The sequence below is a fragment of the Eublepharis macularius genome, chromosome 2 (assembly GCF_028583425.1).
Source record: "Eublepharis macularius isolate TG4126 chromosome 2, MPM_Emac_v1.0, whole genome shotgun sequence".
NCBI lineage: Eukaryota > Metazoa > Chordata > Lepidosauria > Squamata > Eublepharidae > Eublepharis > Eublepharis macularius.
The window spans coordinates 200,971,613-200,993,627 of NC_072791.1; the positions used below are offsets into that span (position 1 = coordinate 200,971,613).

The 22,015-nt window shown below is 44.1% G+C and overlaps 1 protein-coding gene across 1 annotated transcript in view; it reads left to right on the forward strand.

The window, feature by feature from the left end:
• Window positions 1-4,013: 4,013 nt before the first annotated feature.
• Window positions 4,014-22,015, forward strand: part of KIF17 (kinesin family member 17) — a 35,010-nt gene continuing 17,008 nt past the window's right edge. The window contains exons 1-6 of the mRNA XM_054970119.1: window positions 4,014-4,244; window positions 10,268-10,414; window positions 12,454-12,555; window positions 13,440-13,629; window positions 17,579-18,019; window positions 20,801-20,907. Coding sequence (XP_054826094.1) covers window positions 4,014-4,244; window positions 10,268-10,414; window positions 12,454-12,555; window positions 13,440-13,629; window positions 17,579-18,019; window positions 20,801-20,907 — 1,218 coding nt within the window. The remainder of the gene's footprint in view (window positions 4,245-10,267; window positions 10,415-12,453; window positions 12,556-13,439; window positions 13,630-17,578; window positions 18,020-20,800; window positions 20,908-22,015) is intronic.

Consider the following 22,015-nt stretch of genomic DNA (forward strand, 5'->3'; position numbering starts at 1 on the left):
GTCCCCCATTTTTCTTGTCTTTCCTCCCTGCCTCCCCCAGTTTCAAAGTGAAATTGCAGCAGCCATTTGGGATTACCAAGACAAGCATAGGTGCCCAAGTTATCTAAAAGGTTACTGAGGTCTCCTGAGGTAATCCCTTGAGATATCAGCATTTTATAATAGTTTGTATTTCCCCCTCTCTCACTCCCCCCAGGTTTGCAGAAATATTTCCCTTGTCAGTCCTTGGCCCATTGTGTGGATTTTGCTATTAGATATGTAGATTAACTCCTTTCCAACCGGAATTCATCTGGAATGGATATTTTATGATCCACAAGAATCCATGTCCCCCACAATTTAATGTGTTGTACAAAATGAGCATGGAACCCCAGCTCTTGTCTGTCTACATCAACCAAATTCATTGGTATCACATGACTAAGAAGGAGTGATGCTGTGAGCAACCAAACTACCCCCCAGAATCCATGTTCCATTACCCATTCTGACAACAGGTTCTTCACTAAAACAGTCTGGAACTTTGGAGGTTTTCTTACCAGCTAAACTTCCACATATATCAGCTGTAAGGTGTATAATGAACCACATTGTTATGTATTGGGCTAGCTTCAGATAAAGCTAGGCTCCTCAGATCTGAAATCCTATTGGGTAGTAAATTAGCAGCAGCCAATCGATTCTCTAGGATGCGGGCCAATTGCTGTTTGGTAAACAAGTTGCTTTGTATTCAGGGCATGCAAATGAAGGATCCTAGTTGCATGTGTTCCTATTGGTGGGTCACTGGAAAAGGGCATAGTTTGGGCGTATATATGTGGCTCCTTCGGGAGCATGGTAATCAATTGTACTTGCAATAAAGATGTTCTGATGAGCTGAAATCACTGCCTGGCTGAAATCACTATGGGCCGAAATCACAAACTTAATACATATAACCTCTGCTTCTGTGCCTGTCCCAGCAATAAATGATTTTGTAGAAAAACGTCTCAGATCCTCTCTTCTAAGCTTTAAGACTCAACCAAACTTGTGGATCAAATAGTACTTAATAATAATATCCTGAACCACAAAATTCTGAGGAATCTTTGGTCAAATGCCCCCCCCCCGGACATTAGTCTCTCCAGCATGGTCCAGAGTACATGATTTAACAACGTCTTATATATAATTAAATGTTCAAGTTACAGATTAGATGAGAATGTATTGCTTAGCCAATATCCTGTGAAGGATTCCTCTTTCTACAGTCATTCTGGTCGGTAAACATTTTTGCAAAAAAGGGGGGGCGCTGGGACCAAGCTAGAATGGTTTTTGCCAAGGAATTCCAAAAAAACAAAAGCAAATAACGGTATAGAGCTACAGGGATATCAATTGGTAAGCAACAAAAATTCAGGAGAAATTAACGTGGTGTGTTCCATTGCAATCAGACAATTTCCTGCTGACATACCATTCAGCAGTGAGTGCTCTGTCTGAGCTAGTGGAAGCAGTTTCTGGAGTGATACCAAACAACTCCAGATTTATTGTGCTGGCAGATTTTTACATTCATGCAGAGGCTATCTTATAGGGCCATGCTCAAGGACTTTTTGAGTGCGATGGTTACCAAGGGTCTTTCCCTGCTTGTATTGGATCCAACACATGAGAAAGGGCGTACGCTGGATTTAATCTTCGGTACTAAGCAGACTGGGGGTTCGGTGAAGGAGTACAAGCAGTGCCATTGTCAGATTATCATATGCTCAAGACATGGGTGATTGTAGCGCCTCCTCTCTGCAGGCGCAGCAGACCGATTAAAAAGCCCCACCATCAAAGGTGAACGAATCCACAAGGAGAGTCTTGGGCGATTTTGCATATTTAAGTTCTAATTCTGTTGGAGGCTTTAATGGCAATAGACAGAGTTTCCCCCAGTGGTGGCTAATAGCCAGAGGTAGGAAGGAAACTAGCTCTGTGACAGTGAGCTAGGAGACCTTAAAAGAGTTCAGAGATTACTTGAGAAGCATTGGCAGAAAACTTGGGCCAAGTCTGAGTGACCATAGGCAAGCCCTATGAAGTGGTTGTGGAAATAGCAAAAAAGAATTATCCCTCTGCTACAGTTGGAGGGGTCGCCGTGTTAGTCTGCCTGTAGCAGTGAAAAGAGCAAGAGTCCAGTAGCACCTATAAGACTAACAAAATTTGTGTTAGGGTATGAGCTTTCGTGAGCCACAGCTCTGGTATCTGCAGAAGTGAGCTGTGACTCACGAAATCTCATACCCTACCACAATTTTTGTTAGTCTTGTAGGTGCGACTCTTGCTCTTTCCATATTTATTGTCAAGGACATGGGAGAACACAAAAGGGTCCACTGGTTCAGGGATAGCCTCCCTGACTCCAACCTTAGCTGCTGTCACCAGTTCCCCTACTAAGTCCTAGCTTAGAGGCTGGGGAAGTAAGCCTCAAGACTTACTGGACTCTGCCTGGGAGTCAGCAAAGCTGAGTCTCACCCAAAAAATTACAAAAGTTGTAGAGGGCCACAGATGGCCTAGGCATTGATCCAGATTGAAGCCACAAACTAAACTTCCAGATGCTGCCCTCTCTGTTCTTGGCCAGTGTCTGCCAGCTGTGGTCAAGCAGCAAAAGGGGGGGGGGTCAAGCTCCGGGTAAAACCAGACAAGGCGGAGATTCTATTTGTCGGAAAGGCTGGGGATCTGAATGATATGGTATTACGCACATGGGACGGATGTCTTTCCTCTCTGAGATGGGACTTACGACTGACACCAGAGAGATCTGGACACAAACTTTCAGACAAGATCTGTTGGCTAGAGTACTGTTTGTCAGTTTCGTTTGGCATAGACGCCAGCCCCATATTCAAACCCAGCTAAATCAGACATGCTGATCCCTGCAACAATAATCTCAAGGATGGGCTGTTGTAACACATTCTGCATAGGGCTGTCCCTGCAAATGACTCTGCCTGGTTCTTATGCACGGAGAGGCTTTTTGGACGTATCGTGACTGAGTTGAGGGCATTACACTGATTGCCTGTTTCTGTTTGGACCCAATTCAGGGTGCTGCGTATTACTTTTAAAAAAAAGGAAACAAAAAAGGTTAAGGAAAAATATTATGGGAAGAAAAGATTAATCCACTGGACAGAGAATGTCATATAATCATAGCATATAAAGCTGTGTTATTAACCATGGAACAGGAGATGAAACATTTTTTCAACAAAGCTCTCTTCATCAGTGGTCTACCCAATGTACAATGTATTCAAAATTCCACTTACTCTGATGTCAATGGCAAATGTACATAACCTATTTATAGGGACTGTATAAATGCAGTGCAAATTTAAAGCAATTAAACATTCAACTAAGTCAAAATATTTATTTGCTTCATTTATACCCAGACTTTCTCCTCAATCGGGACTCAAAACCAATTGATTTTTCTTCTCGTCCATTTTATTCTTATTACAATACTGTGATTTAGCTTGAGCTGGGAGTATACAACTGGACCATGGTAACCCAGCAAGCTTCCATGGCGGAGTGAGAATTTGAACCTGGGCCTCTCAGAACTTAGTCAGATTCTAATAGACAAACTTGTTGGACCATTAGCGTTTCTTTAAAAACTTGTTTTCAGTAACTTAAAAATACATATTAAAACATTTTAGTTTTAGATTTTTTAAAGCCAATAAACCAAAAAAGATATACAGACCAAGTTTAAATGACTTACTGGCTGTTGATGAACTATTTAATGGTTAATTATAACTTTTTACTTGCATTGATGTAATAGAAAGTTTATTGGGCTTAATTATCTGTTATTAAGTAAAGGAAAATAAGTTTTGCTGTGAGGTTTTACATTTTTGATGTCCCTTAGTAACTATGAGCACCCTTACTTGATCATCTAGTATACTGATTAACGATGTTACAAACAAATCTTTTAACTTGGCCACCATATCTTTTTTTAATTTATTGGCTTAAAAAAGAACAATCAAAACAATGAAAAATATTTTACTTGTAGGTTATCTCCTTATCCCCAACCCAACCACCAAGCCTCCAAGTAAAAGCATTGACACAGTTTGACCATGGCTTCAGAAGCAGTGAAGGTGATTGTGCGTTGCCGCCCTCTGAATGACCGTGAAAAGCAGCACAAAAGCAAGATCGTTCTCACCATGGACAGTGCCCGGAGGCAGTGCTTCGTCCAGAACCCAGCAGCTGCAGATGATCCGCCGAAACAGTTCACCTTTGATGGGGCATATTACATGGACCACACCACGGAGCAGATCTATAATGAAATTGCCTATCCGCTCGTTGAGGTGAGTTACCTACAGAAGTTCTACAAACCAGACATTAAAAAATTTGAAACATGTCTTGGAGAGGACATCTTCCAAGCTGCTGGCGTAAAGCAAATGTGACTTGCCCTAGACAAGCGGCTTACCATGGGCCAAACCTGGTGAGATGCTGGGAGTTTCATGATTGGAGCAGCCAGCTATTTTTTTTCTTTCATACCAGTTATCTGGGAACTGCTATTTGCCCCACTGGGGAAGCAGATACAAGCCCTTTTATACTTTTGGGTGTGTGTGTAGGAGAGGAGAACAGCAGCTCCCTGGAGCCATTTCAGTTTAGGAAAAATGGCACAGAGGAAGACTTAAGTCCTCTTCCCCTCACACTGTTTAGAACTGATGTCCTGCACACCTGATACTTGCATTAGAAAACATTTGGAGTTCCTGTCAGATTTGGCCCCAAACAGGTTCACACTCACTGGTTGTAGAAGCTGTAAGGGCTTTTCAGAGTCAGGACGACATTTCACGTACCCTGCAACAACATTCATTTTTAGATTTTGGTAGTCTTGCATTTTGCCTTTATAATATATCTCTGCCTATCTGTATCTGTCTTTTTCTACCCCTCTCCTCTCTCCTCCAAGTCTTTTCCCACCTTTCTTTTCAAGATGATTATGGCAACACGGGTACAATTCATTTTAGCTCAGGATGCATCCAGTTGTAGGCTATAATCCTTTACGTGAGGAAGACCAATGGTCTTTTGGTAAGTGCATGTTAGTTGTTCTGCTTGTGCCAACTTGATCATGCAACCTGTTACTCTCTTTCAAGCTTTGTATGCAATAAGCATGCTGCTCCTAAATTCTCTAATGCTTGGGCCTCTGCTCCCTTAATACTATTCCATGTGCATGTCTGGGATTCTTCTGTAAACCCAAGTCTTTGCCTGCTGGCTTGTTGTAATGAAATCTTTGAAAATCTTGTAGTCTGCCCCTTTGGATCCAAAGTTTTACATCAACAGGGTCAAGAAAGCACATTTTATTAGCTTCCCTCTGCTCCAGGAGCCATCTGTGCCCTCCAAAACGCCACTTCTGAGGGTCAAGGGACCCTCCAAAACAGAAAGTTGTTAGAAATAACAATGTCTGGTGTACTGCAGCAGCAAGAAGTAAGAAGAGCCTACCATGCAGGGGGCAGCAAGGATCACTTAGTTAGGACAGTGAGAGTAGCACCTCTCTTGTTTCCTGGGGGTCATTTCCTTGTCTTGTCTCCTATTGGGCTAAACAGGGCAATATCCTGCTTCTTCTCTCTCCTGCCACACTTCTTCTATGTCTCTGCAAGATGTAGTCAGATAGCTAGGGTCTATCTCTCCCCCTTTCCCTCAAGTATGTAACTTCTTCAAATAAAGCTTTTGCCTCTCTGACCAGCTCGGCGTTTAATTCCGCAGCGTAGTTTAACACTCGCTCTAACAGGGTAATGGGCCACAGAGGCAATTAACGCAAGCTGAAGTTAAGAGAGAGCAATAAAAGTTCTGCTGTAGCCGCAGGCTAAAGCACAGAGGACAGACAATAGAGAAAAGATGGCTGACTCCTACAGTGCACAGCAGGGGTTCCAGATCGACCGACTAGGCGACGGGAGGAACTACGATCTTTGGGCAGAAAGAATAAAAGCCCATCTTATTCAACTGGACGTCTGGTCTGCAGTAACAGATGAAAAACCGACTGGAGATCCTCAGAAGGAAGCCAAATGGGTCAAGCACGACAATAAGGCAAGATCTATTATCATTAATGCTTTAAGTGATAAACAATTGATAAGAGTTATTCATGAGCCCACTTCTAGACAAATGTGGACGTCTCTTCTAGAAATAAACCGTCAAGAATCAATTAAAACTAAAATTTTGCTAATGAGGCAATTGTATCGGATTCAGATGAAGCCTCAGGAAAAACTAAAAGATCATATTGCAAATTTCATGGAATTAACACAGAAATTAAGATCCCTTGGAAAGGAGATCCAGGATGAGGATCTAGCTATAATTTTGCTATCTAGCCTTCCTCAATCTTATACAAACATAGTACATGTTTTGGAAATGAGAGAAAATTTAAGCTTAAACTATGTACTTGCCAGACTGCAAGAGGAAAGTCTTGACAAACAATTTTATAAAAGTGAGCCAAGAGAGCTAGCTTTAAGAGTCAGTTCAAGAAGTGATTTCTCCTGCAGCATCTGCAGAAAGAAAGGACATTTAAAGGAAGACTGTTGGTTTCGTGATTCACAGAGAGTAATCAAGCCGCCAGGAGGGACGGGAGCAAAGGGCTTTAGGAATGCTAATGCAGCCATTAAGTCACCTAATGCCGATGGTCAAAGGAAAAGCAGATCTGATAAGAATTGTTTAAATGTTGGTAAAAATGATCAAAGCATATGCAAATGGGCAATTGACAGTGCGTGTACTAACCATCTATGCAATCAAGAGAAGTTTTTTAATGAGATGAAAGAAAGCCACGACAAATTGTATATGGCAAATGGAGAGGTTTTAACAGCTCGGGGACAAGGGACCGTATCTGCATGTTGTGCACTACCCAGTGGCCAAACTAGAGAAGTGCAGATCACTGATTGTCTATACGTACCTGAAGTTAAATCTAATTTAATATCGGTTTCTTCGATGGCCAAGAGAGGAATTGAGACTGTATTCAAAGGAGAGAAATGTTTTATTAGCAATGAAGGTGAATTAATTGCACAAGGCACATTAGAGGATGGCCTGTATATGCTGGATTGCTCTGAAGGCGCAGTGAATTTAATTGAAAGGTGCACTCACAAGAATTGTACTAGTCTTATCCATAGAAGGCTTGGACATGCTAATATGGATTATATATATCAGCTTGAAAGGCAGAATCTGACTAATGATTTGCAAATGAGAAAATGTCCTGATGCAGAGAAATGTGTTTGCTGTATTCAAGCCAAAGGCACAAGACCTTCTTTCACCAAACAGAGTGAGAAGCAGACGACAAGACCACTGGAGCTGATTCACAGTGATGTCTGTGGACCCATGGGAACAGTAACCCCCAGTGGAAGTAAGTACTTTCTGACTTTTACTGATGATTTTTCAAGATTTACTGTGATTTACCTGCTCAAGGAAAAGAGCCAAGTACTGGAAAAATTCAAGATGTACCTGGCAATGGTGCAGAACAGATTCCAGAGAAAACCAATGGCTATCCGCACAGACAATGGAGGCGAGTACGTGGGGAAGGAGATGACAAGCTTCCTAGCAGATGAAGGAATAGAGCATCACGTGACCGTGCCATACACCCCCGAACTCAACGGGATAGCAGAGAGGAAAAATCGTTCCCTCACAGAGATGTGCAGGAGCATGCTGCAAGAAGCACAGCTACCTCAAAAATATTGGGGAGAAGCTATCAACACTGCTGCCTATCTGCAGAACATGCTACCTACAAAGGGTGCAAGCAGCACACCATTTGAACTGTGGTACAACCGCAAGCCCAATGTAAGGCATCTGAGAGTGTTTGGATCAAAGGCCTACACTTATGTTCCGAAGAAAAAGAGGTCTAAGATGGATCCCAGAACAGAAGCAGGCATATTTGTTGGATATGCACTGGGATGCAAGGGATATCGAATCCTCAACCCAGAGACAGACACGGTGAAGATCCGCCATGTGGTGTACATTGATGAAAAAGAGAAGGCAAGCAAGCCTGACACCAGAGAGTCTACACCAAAGGAAACTGATGCAGCACAGCAGCCAGAGATTGTGCAACTCTGGGACCTGACTGAGACGCAAGAGACACCTGCAGAGCCCACAGAAAGAGAAGGGGAAGCAGAGCCAAGTGTCAGACGCTCAGACAGAACGAACAAAAAGGAGTTCCACCACTGAAATTCTCTTACCTGGCAAAAACAGAAGCTGTACCAGAACCTTCTAGCTGGGAAGACATAGAAGGAATGCCAGCAAGAGAAGCAGAGAAATGGAGAAAAGCTGCAAAAGAAGAAATTGACTCTCTGATCCAGAACAAGACATGGATTCTCACAGAACTACCACCTGGAAAAAGGACAGTAGGATGCAAATGGATTTTCAAAACCAAACTTGATGCAGATGGAGAAGTACAAAAGTACAAAGCAAGACTAGTTGCAAAGGGATATTCCCAGAAGTATGGGGAAGACTATGATGAAACCTTCGCACCAGTAGTGAAACACACTTCAGTAAGAACACTACTGAGCATAGCAGCCGCAAGGAAGATGCATGTGGAGCATCTGGATGTGAAAACTGCTTTTCTTCATGGAGAGCTGGAAGAAGACGTGTATATGACACAGCCTCCAGGATTTGAACAGTCCAAAGACAGAGGACTTGTATGCAAACTGCAGAAGAGCATTTATGGACTAAAACAGGCTGCAAGGGCCTGGAATCAGAAACTGAACCAAATGCTCATCAAAGAAGGATTCAAGCAAGGCGGGGCAGAACGCTGCCTGTACTCAAGAAAGAAAGACAACAAATGGACTTTTAGTGATGAAATAATTCAGCACCTGAACCAAGAGGTTGAAGTAAAGCGTCTTGGAAATGTCAGCTTTTACCTTGGAGTTCAAATAGAGCGAGAGGAAGATGGAAGCTATCTTCTCAATCAAAAGCAAAAGATCATGGATTTCCTAGACTACATGGACATGAAAGATGGAAAACCAACATGTACTCCAATGGAAACAGATTTCCTGAAACAAAATGGAAACAATGAACCTCTGAGAAACATCAAAGTATACAGAGAAGCAATTGGAAAATTGCTCTACATAAGTACAGTAACCAGACCTGACATAGCAGCAGCAGTTGGAATACTGTGCAGGAAAAATGCATCACCAAGTGTGAATGACTGGCAAGCAGTCAAAAGACTGGCAAGATACCTGAGAGGTACTGCACAACTGAAGCTCAAGCTACCAGCAAGCGACAATCCCAGACTAGTGGGATTCATGGATGCTGACTGGGCAGAAGACATCACAGACAGAAAGTCTACCAGTGGACGAGTATTCTTTTATGGTGGAGGAGCAATCAGTTGGACAAGCAGAAAGCAAGACCTAGTAGCGGCATCAACTACAGAAGCTGAATACATATCAGCAGCAGAAGCATGCCAAGAACTCAAGTGGATTCTACAACTATTAGAAGACTTTGGGATAAATGAACCCAAACCTATACAACTCTTTGAAGATAATCAATCTTGCATAAAGCTTGCAAATACAGAAAGAATTGGATCAAGAACCAAGCACATTGACATAAAGAATCACATTGTGAGAAATATGCAAGAAGAAGGGCTTGTTGAGCTACAGTACTGCCCTACAGAAGAAATGATAGCAGACATCCTCACCAAGCCACTTGCCAAAGAGAAATTTCAAAGTCTACGAGAAAGACTGAACTTTGTGGACTTTGTACACTAGACATTGAGAAGGGGTGTTAGAAATAACAATGTCTGGTGTACTGCAGCAGCAAGAAGTAAGAAGAGCCTACCATGCAGGGGGCAGCAAGGATCACTTAGTTAGGACAGTGAGAGTAGCACCTCTCTTGTTTCCTGGGGGTCATTTCCTTGTCTTGTCTCCTATTGGGCTAAACAGGGCAATATCCTGCTTCTTCTCTCTCCTGCCACACTTCTTCTCTGTCTCTGCAAGATGTAGTCAGATAGCTAGGGTCTATCTCTCCCCCTTTCCCTCAAGTATGTAACTTCCTCAAATAAAGCTTTTGCCTCTCTGACCAGCTCGGCGTTTAATTCCGCAGCGTAGTTTAACACTCGCTCTAACAAAAGTTGTGTAGCACGGGGGGCTGCAGAGAGGATCTTGTCTTGGCAGGAATCACCAGTCTGTTCGCTTCTATGCCACACAAAATCCGTTTTTTTTAGGGTCTCAGTCTTCAGTAGTGACAGTTCAGGAGGCTCTTCAGGCTTAGGGATGCCAATGAAAAATTACTTCTGCAAACTTCCTACACTAACAACTTATGGTCCAGCCCATAGTGTTTTGAGACAGGATGGAAAGTGAGCTGTGATATATACAAGTCCAAGGTGATCGGTGTTCTGCGTTTTCCCTTTGTTTTCCAGGGTGTTATGGAAGGCTACAATGGTACCATCTTTGCCTATGGGCAGACTGGCTGTGGGAAGTCCTTTACCATGCAAGGGATTTCGGATCCCCCTTCACAGAAGGGTATAATTCCCCGAGCCTTTGAACATGTGTTTGAGAATGTGCAGGTATGCAGTGGTATAAATTACATGTGATCCTCTGGCATTTTTTCCCTGCACAATCAACTGTTTGGGTTAGCATTCCCTGAACGCCATTCCATCTTTTGTGGGTTCAATTCAGATGTCACAGCTAGCACTAGCCATAGCTTAGAACCTAAACCGTTATTGTTTGAAGCTCCAAATGTATCGTAAGCAAACCCTGATATGGAATTGCTTGGCTGCTTTTATTTTTGATATACTTGCATTGCATCTGACGAAGCATCTGATGAAGAGAACTGTGATTCTCGAAAGCTTATGCTACAATAAAGTTGGTTAGTCTTAAAGGTGCTACTGGACTCTTTTTGATTTAACAAAACAAGTGAATCAGAGCAATTGCAACACCTCCTTCCGAACATGAATGATAAGATTAACACAATACCATGGGAGAGAGGAGCAGAAACAACAAAATTGATGCTCTACGATGGCAACTCTGTAGTTGTGAGCGCAAATGCTTGCTGTCCTGCAAATGGGTGGATGTTCTCCTCAGGAGTCAGTTCCTTGGCCAGCTGGCCCCTGGTGGAGCTTGGGGCTTGGAGTTCAGAGCTTGGAGCTGGAACACAAAGTTTAAGTAAATTGGCTGAGGCTCTGTCAAGCCTCAGCCTAAGTAGGTTGAGAGGTGATCTGGCTCAGCTGCATCTGCCAGCAGGTTCTGGGGTTCAGGAGGCTCCGCCCTGCTCTGGCCAGGGTCCTGCAAGGAAGCATTCCCGTCAGAGCCCTGACCGGAGTCTGCAGGAAGGTGGTGTGCTGTCACCCTTGCACTTCTCCTTCTCTGTGCTGCTTCTGCCTGGGCCCTCTACTGCTGCAGTGCCCTGGGTGAGGGAGGTGATCTGGAGGAGCTGTGGGCCCTGGTTCATGTTCTGCCTGGGGTAGGGGGGGCAGTGGTAGTCTTACAGGTTCTGGTGGTGTGGTTTTGGGTGCTGCTGGTGTATGGTCAGGTCAGGGTCTTGCTTGCAGGCACTGGTGGAGTGGCTTCTGGCGCATGGTCAGCTGGTGCCTCTGCAGTACCAGGCCCATGCTGGCCCTGCTGATCCCTCAGGCTCTTTCTCTGGGCCCTCCAGGTCCAAATCACTGGTCTGGTCAGAAAGGAGCATGGCACTTGCAAATGCAACCACACACCCAGAGATCTCTTGAAATTAGCAGAAACATTCTCTGCTCAGAGGAAAGCCAGTAGATTAATGTAAGACCCACACATAAATTTGTTCACTCGCGTAACTCGTCCTGTGTCATTCCCCTCTTAGACAAGGCATTGAAGGTTAAAAGTATCTCAGTAGAGCCTGAATAGCTGCCAAAATGTGAGGTTTAGGCTCTCTTGTTAAATTAGTCACATCAAGTATCAGGTAATAGTTTTTGTGCATTGTGGATACTTTGAAATCTATTCATATTATATATAGCAAATAAGTTTTCATTATAAAACAACTATTTAATAGCTGTTGATTTAACTATCACCTATGTTTAAATAAGGTACTTTTTCTATAAAATATTATTCACAAGTAATTTTACAAGTAGAAAATAATTGCCTGTTAACTTTTAATTATTTAAATAAAAAAGAAAATAATCTCCTTCATTAAAAAAAACCTACATGGAAAACTGGCACACCAGAAAGAATCTTTTTTTCTGACAAGCTAATTTTCTCTTTGCATGGTTTGTTTTTTTTTAATTCATGAAAGAGTGTTCAGTCATGTGAACTGCCACCACCAATCTGAAATGGTGTAGCCTAGCTTAGACACAAGGGGTTGGATACTATGGATCCATCCCAGTAGCCAAGGTTGTTTCCTCCAACAGAAAGAATCTTCCCCTGACATAAAATTGTATCACAGGAAGGTGCCTTCCACTGTGGAAAGTGGAAAGTGGAACTAGCAGAACGGATCTGTGGGATCTAACCCAGGTTGCTCACCTTAATGAGAGCTAGGCACATGGGAGCCTCTGATATAGGAAATATAGTCCAAACAAGCTTAGCAGATATAACTTAGCCTGCAATCCTAAGAAGTTTGATTTTTGGTTTTGTGCAGTGTGCAGAAAACACTAAGTTCTTGTTAAGGGCTTCTTATCTGGAGATCTATAATGAAGACATCAGAGACCTCCTTGGTTCGGACACCAAACAAAAATTAGAGGTGAGGAGGACTATCTGGAAAGGACCTTAATTTGAAGTAAGTAAAGAATATGAAGAAACCAGAATTCTCACCTCTTGCAATGAGCAAAATGAGCTAGGTCAGGACAGCGCAGTATGCACAGGAAATTTAACTAGAGGTCTTCTGCTAAAGATCTGGTGGAATGAAGTAGCATGCAAAATCCATTCCTCCAGGCCCTATTTTATAGCACCAGAGTATAGCCTTTCCTGTCTGTGGGCCCTGAGAGTGACTTCCTATCTCCATTCCTATCACATTATTTGGAATTGCAAATTTTACAGTTGCTGTGCTAGTGAGACTTTCAAGAATGAACTGATGGATAGATCCTCATTAAAAATGCCACCCGAGTAGATGCTGATGTAATTGCTCTGGGGGAAACCGTAAAAATATTTCTCACTCAGAGGTGCAGAGAGGATATTGCTAGCTTTGACAGCAGCTGATGAGGAGAGATTGAAGAAGCCAGCAAGGCTCCAGCCCTCCTTCAGGCCTTGTCCTCTTCAGTTGCTCAGTAGCAGAACATGATGTTTATGTTGCAGCCACCAGTCTGTGCATGAGGGCATTCTTATTTATTTATTAAGCTGCTTATTCCCATCTCCCTAATGGGGACCCAGAGTGGCTTACATCAGTCGCCTCTTTTCCATTTTATCCTCACAACAATCCTGTGAGGTAGGTTAGGCTGGTAGTGTGACTGGCCCAAAGTCACTCAGCAAGCTTCCATGGCAGAGTGGGGATTTAATCTTGGGTTTCCCAGATCCTAGTCTGACGCTATAGTGCAGCCCTTGGGTTTGTAGTCATTTCCTACCTCAGATTTTTGTGTGTGTATGGAGGAGTCTTTATTATAATTCTTATCGCAATGGTTCTCCTTGTAGCTGAAAGAACACCCAGAGAAAGGAGTCTATGTGAAGGGCCTGTCTCAGCATACGGTGCACAGTGTGGCCCAGTGTGAGCGCATCATGGAGACCGGCTTCAAAAACCGTGCTGTGGGCTACACCCTGATGAATAAGGACTCTTCCCGCTCCCATTCTATCTTCACTGTCAGCATGGAGATCTACACTGTTGGTAGGTGCTGAAATGTTGTTCGCTTGAGCCAGATGGGATCTCTTAGGGGCTGGAGCACAAAGCAAACGTGTGTGTGTCATGGGTAAAAACCGGTGGAAGAAAACGGGGGTCTGCAAGGCCAGATATTGCGATCTCTGGCATTCATAAGAGTCATAGTTCATGGGTCTGAAACTGGCAGGACAGTGGCGATCTGTGATCAGATCTCCAATTCTTTCCCCTTTCAAACAGGGATGGGGTGGGGTCTCCGATTTTGATCATAGCAACAGCACTAGAGGAAGGAATGTTTCACTTTTGCCTCCGGCATTGTTTCCCTTGTCTAAATCCTGCCCCTTCCCTCAAATCAGGGCCTTTTCAAGATGTGTAAAATATGCAGTTCCCGGAGGGAAAAAAACTGCACTTCTAAAAGGATATTTATGCAGTTCAGAACTTCCAAAGCATGGAAGCATGTTAGCTTTAATATAACACACTGACCATTTGTGCTGTTTTAGATGCCCAGTTCTGTGGATTTCCCTACTAAACATCAAGGAATGTGACTCTAAAGAGCAAAGCATGTGCACACACACAAGAGAAAGACAACAGGTGTATTGTAGCCACATGGGCTATGGGTGCAAATTACAGTCACACATCACTGTCCCTGTCTCCAAGATACAGTGGGAAGATATTTTACAAGTACCTATATTATTTTTCCCTTGTTACGGCTAATAGCAGCTAACAGGAGGAGGAAATGACTTAGATTTGAAAAACAGCAGGGAGAAAGTCCCCCCTCTTCCATAGATGCTTGCTGGGTAATCGCCCTCCTAATCACTTTCCCAGCCTAACATACTTCATAGGGTTGTTGTGAGAATAAAACAGGATAGGGAGAATAATATATGCCACCTTGTACTCTTTTAAGGAAGAGCAGGATAAACATGGACTAAATAAATAGAACATCTCCTTCTTAGCACCACTGCGCTGATAAAAACCAGTCTTTCATGGCTGCTTAAATTTGGGGGTAAGGAAAGGTGAGGAGTCCCACCACAAATAACCCTGCATTGCATTTTTTCCCAGTCCTAACAGCTGATCTCCTCCTTAACATCTTCTGTTCCTCTTCCCTCGTGAAGTATGAGATAGTACAACTAGAGAGAAGAGTATTGTGCCCCCGCCTGATTCTTCTTTCTTTCATTCCATATAATTACCTTTATTTATTTACTTCATTTATATCCTACATTTTTCCTAAACAGGGGCCTAAAACAGCTTACACAATTCACCTCTCCTTCATTTGATCCTCACAGAACCCCTGTGAGGTAGGTTAGGCTGAGAGTGCATGACTTGCCCCTTCCATGGCTGAGTGGGAATTTGAACCCGGGTCTCCCAGGTGCTAGTCCAACACACTAAGCACTACATAGATGTACATTAGAGCTGCATTACTACCTCACAGCAGCCCGAATAGATCAGCTTAGCTTGAGTTTATCAGAAATTGGAAGCTAAGCAGGGTCTACCATGGTTAATACTTAGACGGAAGACCACCAAGAAAGAGTGGGGTTGCTGTGTAGAGGAAGGCAACAATAACCTCAAGCTAGTTTGGAACACCCTATAGGTGGGGTCACAGTTAGTCCATTATGAGTTGATGTCACCTTTTCGTCTTCTTCCACTCCTATGTAACAGTGGGCACTGGGAATATTATAAATAGTTATATTTCTTTTGCTAACAGAGTGTCCCAGTCGAAAGCATTTTCCCAATTAATGGGGAATTAATCTTTCCCCATTCATTGGGAATTAATCTTTAGGCAATTGTAGAAAAGATAGAACGTACAGTTTATTGAGGTAGATTCCATTCACAGCTTTTTCTTGTAGAAGACAGGAGAAGGAGTGCTAGTCCAAAATGAGCTTTTCTTATTTGGCCTGCCCAGCCAGTTCAGCATCATGCTTGCAGGCAGGTACGCGTATGTGTGTTAGTCTTCCATGGCAGGAGGTCTGGAAAGGTGCATCTTCCTCCTCTGGAAGATCATGACGCAGGAAAGACACTCTCTTTCAGTGGAGACAGGAAAAGAGGAGGAGTCAGGAGGCATTCCGTCCTCACACAAAGAGAAGCCACTTGCTAATCAGGAAAATAACACACATGCCCACAGACACGTGCAACATTCTGCAGTGTCCAAAGCATGCTGAGTCTCCTTTTCCAAAATGGAGAATACACCGAGGCTGTTGGTGGCTTGGGAAAAAGCCCCAAAGTAAGTTACAGATGAGACAGGACTTGAAATGGGATTTTCTGTCTCATATTCTTAGCCTTTCTACTACATCATCTCTCATGCATGATAGTGGCCACTTTCAGATGTCATTTAACTTTTCATCATAGCAAAAACTTCATCTGTACTGTATTCACTCTCACATTTTCCTCCCTTGCCACTGTTATTATTCCCTTTTTACAGACGGATAAACTAAGCTATGCTACCATGACTTGCTCAAGGCTGACCAATAACTCCAGGGCAGAGGTAGTCCTTGCACCCAGGTTATGTTATGTCCAAATGTAAGCGAAACAGCATCCCTTGAGCCTTCCGGTGCTCTGGTTAAAGCAGCTTGTTGAAGGCTTTTCAGAAATTCCTTAGGGTTTTCTTTCCATCATGATGAACAATCATATTAATTAAGGGGGCTGGCCATTCATTTGTAGGGCTGTTTGTGGGCGAATAGCCAAGGGTGGTTGGTTGATGTTGAGCTTTTGACAGGATATGGTCTCCTGGTAGCTGGGGATCTCTGTCCAGCCTTTGGAAAGGGGTACCTATCCTTATAGGTAACTGGATTTTGATTTAATTACCTGTAGCATTTTTGGCAGCTTTCTTCCCCTTTTACATCACATTGCTTACTGGCTGTATTATATTGCCTGTATTTCAGTGTTCTCTAATTGTGAAATCCAGTTCATGCCACGCGCTAAACTGTTTCTTCATCTTGTGTAATCCAGTTTTATGCATTGTTCGTTGTATGCATTAAATTATCTTTTGTGTTCTTTTGTAACTCAATATTCCGCCTTGAGTCTCAGTGAGAAAAACGGACAAGAAATGAAGTAAGTAAATAAATACCAAACAGAGCTTGGAGAAGGAGATACTCCCCTTCAGTTGGGGGAAGAGGACAAAGAGATAAGGGGGAAAGCATTTTACAGTATTGAGTCTGCAGTGACAGAGAAGAGTGAAGAAGGAAAGTTTTTCTAGCTGGAGTTAGCCAGAACTCAGGTTGTAGCCCTGGGCATGCTTCATTGCTCTCTGAAGATCTTACCCAAAGAAACGAAATCTGGCATTGCTTTTCCTGCTACTTTTCACTACTTGGGAGAAGACCATGCAGAACATGAGTTAGTATATCTATCAACCTTGCTGGGCTTGTGGACGATTTTGGGGTTTATAGAAAGGATAATTGCCCACAGGGACAGGACCGATCACAAAATGTTGAGAAGTTCTAGGCCAAACATCCCCCTATGATGGAGGCAGTCCTTCCAGATGGACACTTCTGTAAGAAAAAATGCTTTCTGGACTCTTCTGAAGCACCTCCTTTCCCAAAGAGATATAGACAAGCCAGGAGCAGCTGGAGGGGTGAGGGGGGAGAGAGAATTTGGTTTCAGTTGCTAAAGAAAGGAAATGGTTTTCTCCCTGCATAGCCATAGGGGGAGGTTTCTAACGCCAGAAGAGTAACCAGTCATGTTTATGGCCAAACCAAGAGCCCGTTGCCATAATATGCCTCCCCAGGGTGAGCTCAGCTTTGTGCTGGTTAGTGTAGCTGGTAGGGAACAACCTCCAAATCTCTTTTTTTGTTCTGTTCCATTCAGAACCCTTTGGATTTTATCCTCAAGAAGTAAGGAGATGCCAGGAAACACACTGGTGGTAGCCAAGGCTCCCCTGGGTGCCGTCTTGGGGATAACTGTGCCAGACTGAATCAGGAGCTTCCTCCTTTTCCAAGAACACAACTCAACCCAGGCTCTTTTCTTTCAGATGAGAGAGGACAAGATAAGCTGCGGGCTGCCAAGCTCAACTTGGTGGACTTGGCTGGGAGTGAGAGGCAGTCCAAAACCAGAGCTGTTGGAGAACGCTTCAAAGAGGCCACCAAAATCAACTTGTCTCTCTCTGCTCTTGGCAACGTCATCTCAGCCCTGGCAGATGCGAGGTGCATGCACATCCCTTACCGGGACTCCAAACTGACCCGAGTGCTGCAGGACTCCCTGGGGGGTAACACCAAGACCCTCATGGTGGCGTGCCTGTCTCCTGCAGACTACAATTATGACGAGACCCTCAGCACCTTGCGCTACGCCAACCGAGCCAAGAACATCCAGAACAAGCCCCGCATCAACGAGGATCCTAAGGATGCTCTGCTGCGGGAGTACCAGGAGGAGATCAAGAAACTGAAGGCCATTTTGGCTCAGCAGAGCAGCACCGGTAATTTACACAGTAGGATGCCTTCTGGTGGACTTACTGATTTATTTCTATGATTTTGACTCCGCCTCTCAGCTCAACAGTTTCAGGGTGATGTGCAATAACAAAACAACCAGTCAACAATCCACAAAATCAGCCACAATTAAATAACAGCATTAAAACAGAATGGTGCAAAAACAGCAGTCTTTAAAAGACCTCTGAGTTCAGCTGCAGATGGAGGTATCAGATTATTTAAAACATTGTCAAAACAGCAGGTGGGAACTCAATAATATGAAACAAAGCAGCAGATTAGAACAAAAATAGAAAAAATAGTTTGCTGCCTCACTTTCTGGACAAAAACAATAGTGAGCCCCTTTTTTTCCTGACGAGCTGAGGGTTGTTCCCTTCCCATCCAGCAGCATGGCAATTGGAAGGATCAGTCTAAAACAGGAAGCGTAGTGCAGTCCCCCACCAGGTCTGGGCCCTGGTGATGAGGGCAAAAGGCCTAGGCTTGCCCATCACTCTGAGCCGAGTGGTCCTTGAGGTGTTGCCATTACTGGGTGGGGCACTCTTGGGGAGTAGTTTGCTGCCGGCCTCTGCTCTTTGACCCCAGCACCCCCACTTTGCCTTTAGTTTTTTAAAGGAAAAGGTGCAGGTTTTAAAAAATTTATGTATTCCTTCAGGTCCTCCCTGGGTCCACATAATCAGATGATTCCCCTCACACTGTTTTACTACGGTGGCAAGATCACAGTTCAGTTTGGGCCCCACGAAGCTGGGAATTGAGTTCTCAGTAAGGAGCTTGCAAGCACATCTCCGACTCATGGTGGGCCTCAAGAGGGACTGTTCCATGCGGCTGGCCCCTCAGTGCAGGCTGAAGGGTTCTCCCTTTCCTGCAGAACTCCCTTTCCTGGGGCAAATTAAGCCTACAGATTACGTTTTATAAACAGAATGAGAGACATGGTTGTTGCTTCTCTGTTGGAGAACCTTAAGGTCCTCTTGTTAACTGCAGTTTGAAAACAGGCTTTGAAATTTGTGTCAAAAGCTTAACTGACAGTGAACCTGGTTAGCACTGGCTATAGTTAAGATCGTTGCCAAGTTGTGATTGGTCAGCAGGAGATTTGGCGAGGGAAATTAAAAGTTTGAAGGCCAGCCTCCTTTCAACCCAGAATTAGAGTATATTTGCAGTAATTCTGCTTAGTTACAGATCTTCATGATCTCTGCTTCTTGATTCATTTCTTTCTTTGTTGTGTGTGTGGAGGGGAGGATGGCTCATTGATGCTTTTTGATACGTGCTTCCTGTGCATATGAATTTCTCTTCTTGAGAGTATGTGCTGTTTCTAGAGGGTGATATTATGACAGAAAGTACAGAATGTATGCATAGACATATGTAAGCAGCAACACCTTTGGTTGAGTATCAAAAGTGGTGTAGTGGGGGGAAGGAGGACAACTCTATCTTGTGTGGACTACAAAAAGAGACTGCTCCAAAACCATATCACACTTCTAAAGACACATTTGGTTTTCTGACATAATTAACCTTATTGTAATCAACACCCAACACCCCCCCCCCTCAGAAGAGAATGCCAGTCACTTCCGTTGCTGCTGGTGGCAAGGTGTAAGCCAGGCTGCTGACTGAGGTGCCACCCAAAGGAGTCACTTGGGTCGGTTATTTGGAGAATCGGCCCTGCACTGATGTTATCTCCTCCTCTTTGGTTTTCTGGCAGGAGGAGGAGGAGAAGGTGGTGGCAGTAGTTGGGAGAGGGCAAAGAAGGGGCTGCAGGGCACCGCTTTTCCCTGTTTGCTTATCTGCTCTGTTGCTACCACTGTAGCCACCCGGTGCCCTGGTCATAGCTCAGTGCCTGACACTGAACTGGCCACGGGGTACTTCATTCCAAAAGAGAGGCAGGGCAGCCAGAGAGTAGTTTACACAGTTGATACACTGCAATCAGACGTTCACAGTGCTGTGAGCTGTCCACCATCATCCTGATAGACATGAAGCTGATCTGTCAAGGTCAGTATCGCCTTCTCAGGCTGGCAGCATCTCAGTAGAGGTCTTTCAAATCACCTGTGACTGAACCCTTTCAGCTGCTGGGAATTGAACCTGAGACCTTCTGCATGCCAAGCAGACGCTCTAAGACCGAGCTACAGCCCATCCCACAAAACAACCTATACAATATTGGTCTGGCCTGGCATTTCCCCTGCAACTCAGTACTGTAGCTTGAGTTGCTAAAAGAAATTGTGGTTTCTCCACCATGTTTGTGCACGCTGGGAGAATATCTCCCTCTTGTAACAACTGAATCACTGGTACACTTTCTCCTTGAGAAATGTTTAAAAAAATTATCTGGCAAAGCCTTTTGTATATTTGGAGTCAATATAGAATGAACCTGATGTGGACAGCCCAGCCCTGACCTGGACAGTCCGGGTTAGTCCAGTTTCATCAGAACTTGTAAGCTAAGCAGGGTCAGCCTTGGTTAGTAATTGGATGGGAGACCTCTAAAGAAGACCAGAGTTGCAGAGGCAGGCAATGGCAAACCACCTCTGTTAGTCTCTTGCTTTGAAAACTCCATCAGGGTCACCATAAGTCAGCTGTGACTTGCCAGCACTTTCCATCCCTGCCATAGAATAAACCACGGCAGTTTCCAGATGGCTTACCTGAAGCCGCTCCATGCCGCAATGTTGTGGATCGTGCCGGCCCAAATAATGGAAATGTGAGCCATTAGAAAAGGGTTAGTTGAGTAGCTGTTCTGCTGGTGTCCAAGCTCTCTAAAGACTGCAGTCTTCTAAGCTATGCCTCCTCTCTTTTCTTAGTGTTGCCATATCTCTTGCCTTCTGAGGCTGCTTGGCCTGTTGGGAAACCTGAGATCCCTCCTGGATTCCAGAGAGATAGTGAGAAAGAGAAGGAGCTAATCCGAGAAGTAAGTTGGTCCAGACTTCTGCCACTGGGAGTCCTTTACAATCTTCCTGGCACAGGCTTGCCTGTCAAGTAATTGCCAAAATTATCCAGGTGGGTAGCTGAGCAATGACCCCAAAGCACAGGGCAGAAGGCTCACTGAGATTTATAGCGTATCTTGTTTGAGTGTGAAAAATGTACATATAAAGTGTCTTCCCTGCTTCTCTTTGGCTTTAACTCTTACGGCTATACCTATACCATGTACATTTTTTAAAAAAATCTCTGGCCTCTCTTGTTAGTTTTCCAGTGTGGGATGATTTCTTTCTTTCCTATGTGTTCTCACGATATATTTGTTGTACCAATATTGATATCCACCTCTCAGTTACTCTCTTACACAGAAACAGAGAGGAAGTTTGTCACAATGTGCAGGAAACATAAGATGGTGTAAACCTTTTAACAGGGGATGCAGGTAGGGACAGGCCCTGTGGAAAAGAGCTTTCCCCTGCCTCCTGATTCTTTCATTGAAATTTGACCCCTTGGGTGGAGGGCCCAACTGCATGTTACACTGTTTACAGGCCGGCCTTGGGTCTTGTCAAGTAGCCGTGCACTTGGAGCTCCATATTAAACTTTAAACTCCATATTAAACTTTAACTCTCAGGGAGCCTGGTTTGGGTTGGGACTGCAGCATGAGGGGTGAGACTTAGGGGCCCCCCGCCCATATTCTCGACATGAAACAACCCCATGGAGTTGCTATTTTAAATGCATAGGCCATAGGTATACATATAGTTTATCAGTACCTGTAAAAATATCCTCCGTAGACAAATGTCAGCTCCGTGGAGCAGTTTCAGTTCAGGAGAACAGCACCAGGCATGAGGGGAGAAGGTTTAAGCCCCCCTTCCCTGTGTACTGTGGTTCCAAACTAAATTGGGCCATCACATGCCGGGGGATTAAAATTCCACATGGAACTCCCAGCTCGTGTCTGACAGAATGCCTTAGGGAGACAGGACACGGAACAGGCACATAAACAGTGTAAAGTGCCGTTAGGTCTTGAGAAAGAGCCTGAAACCTTTATGGTTTGGGTCAAACCATGTTATCTGACACTCCTTTTATATTTTCCCCCAAAAGCTACTTGG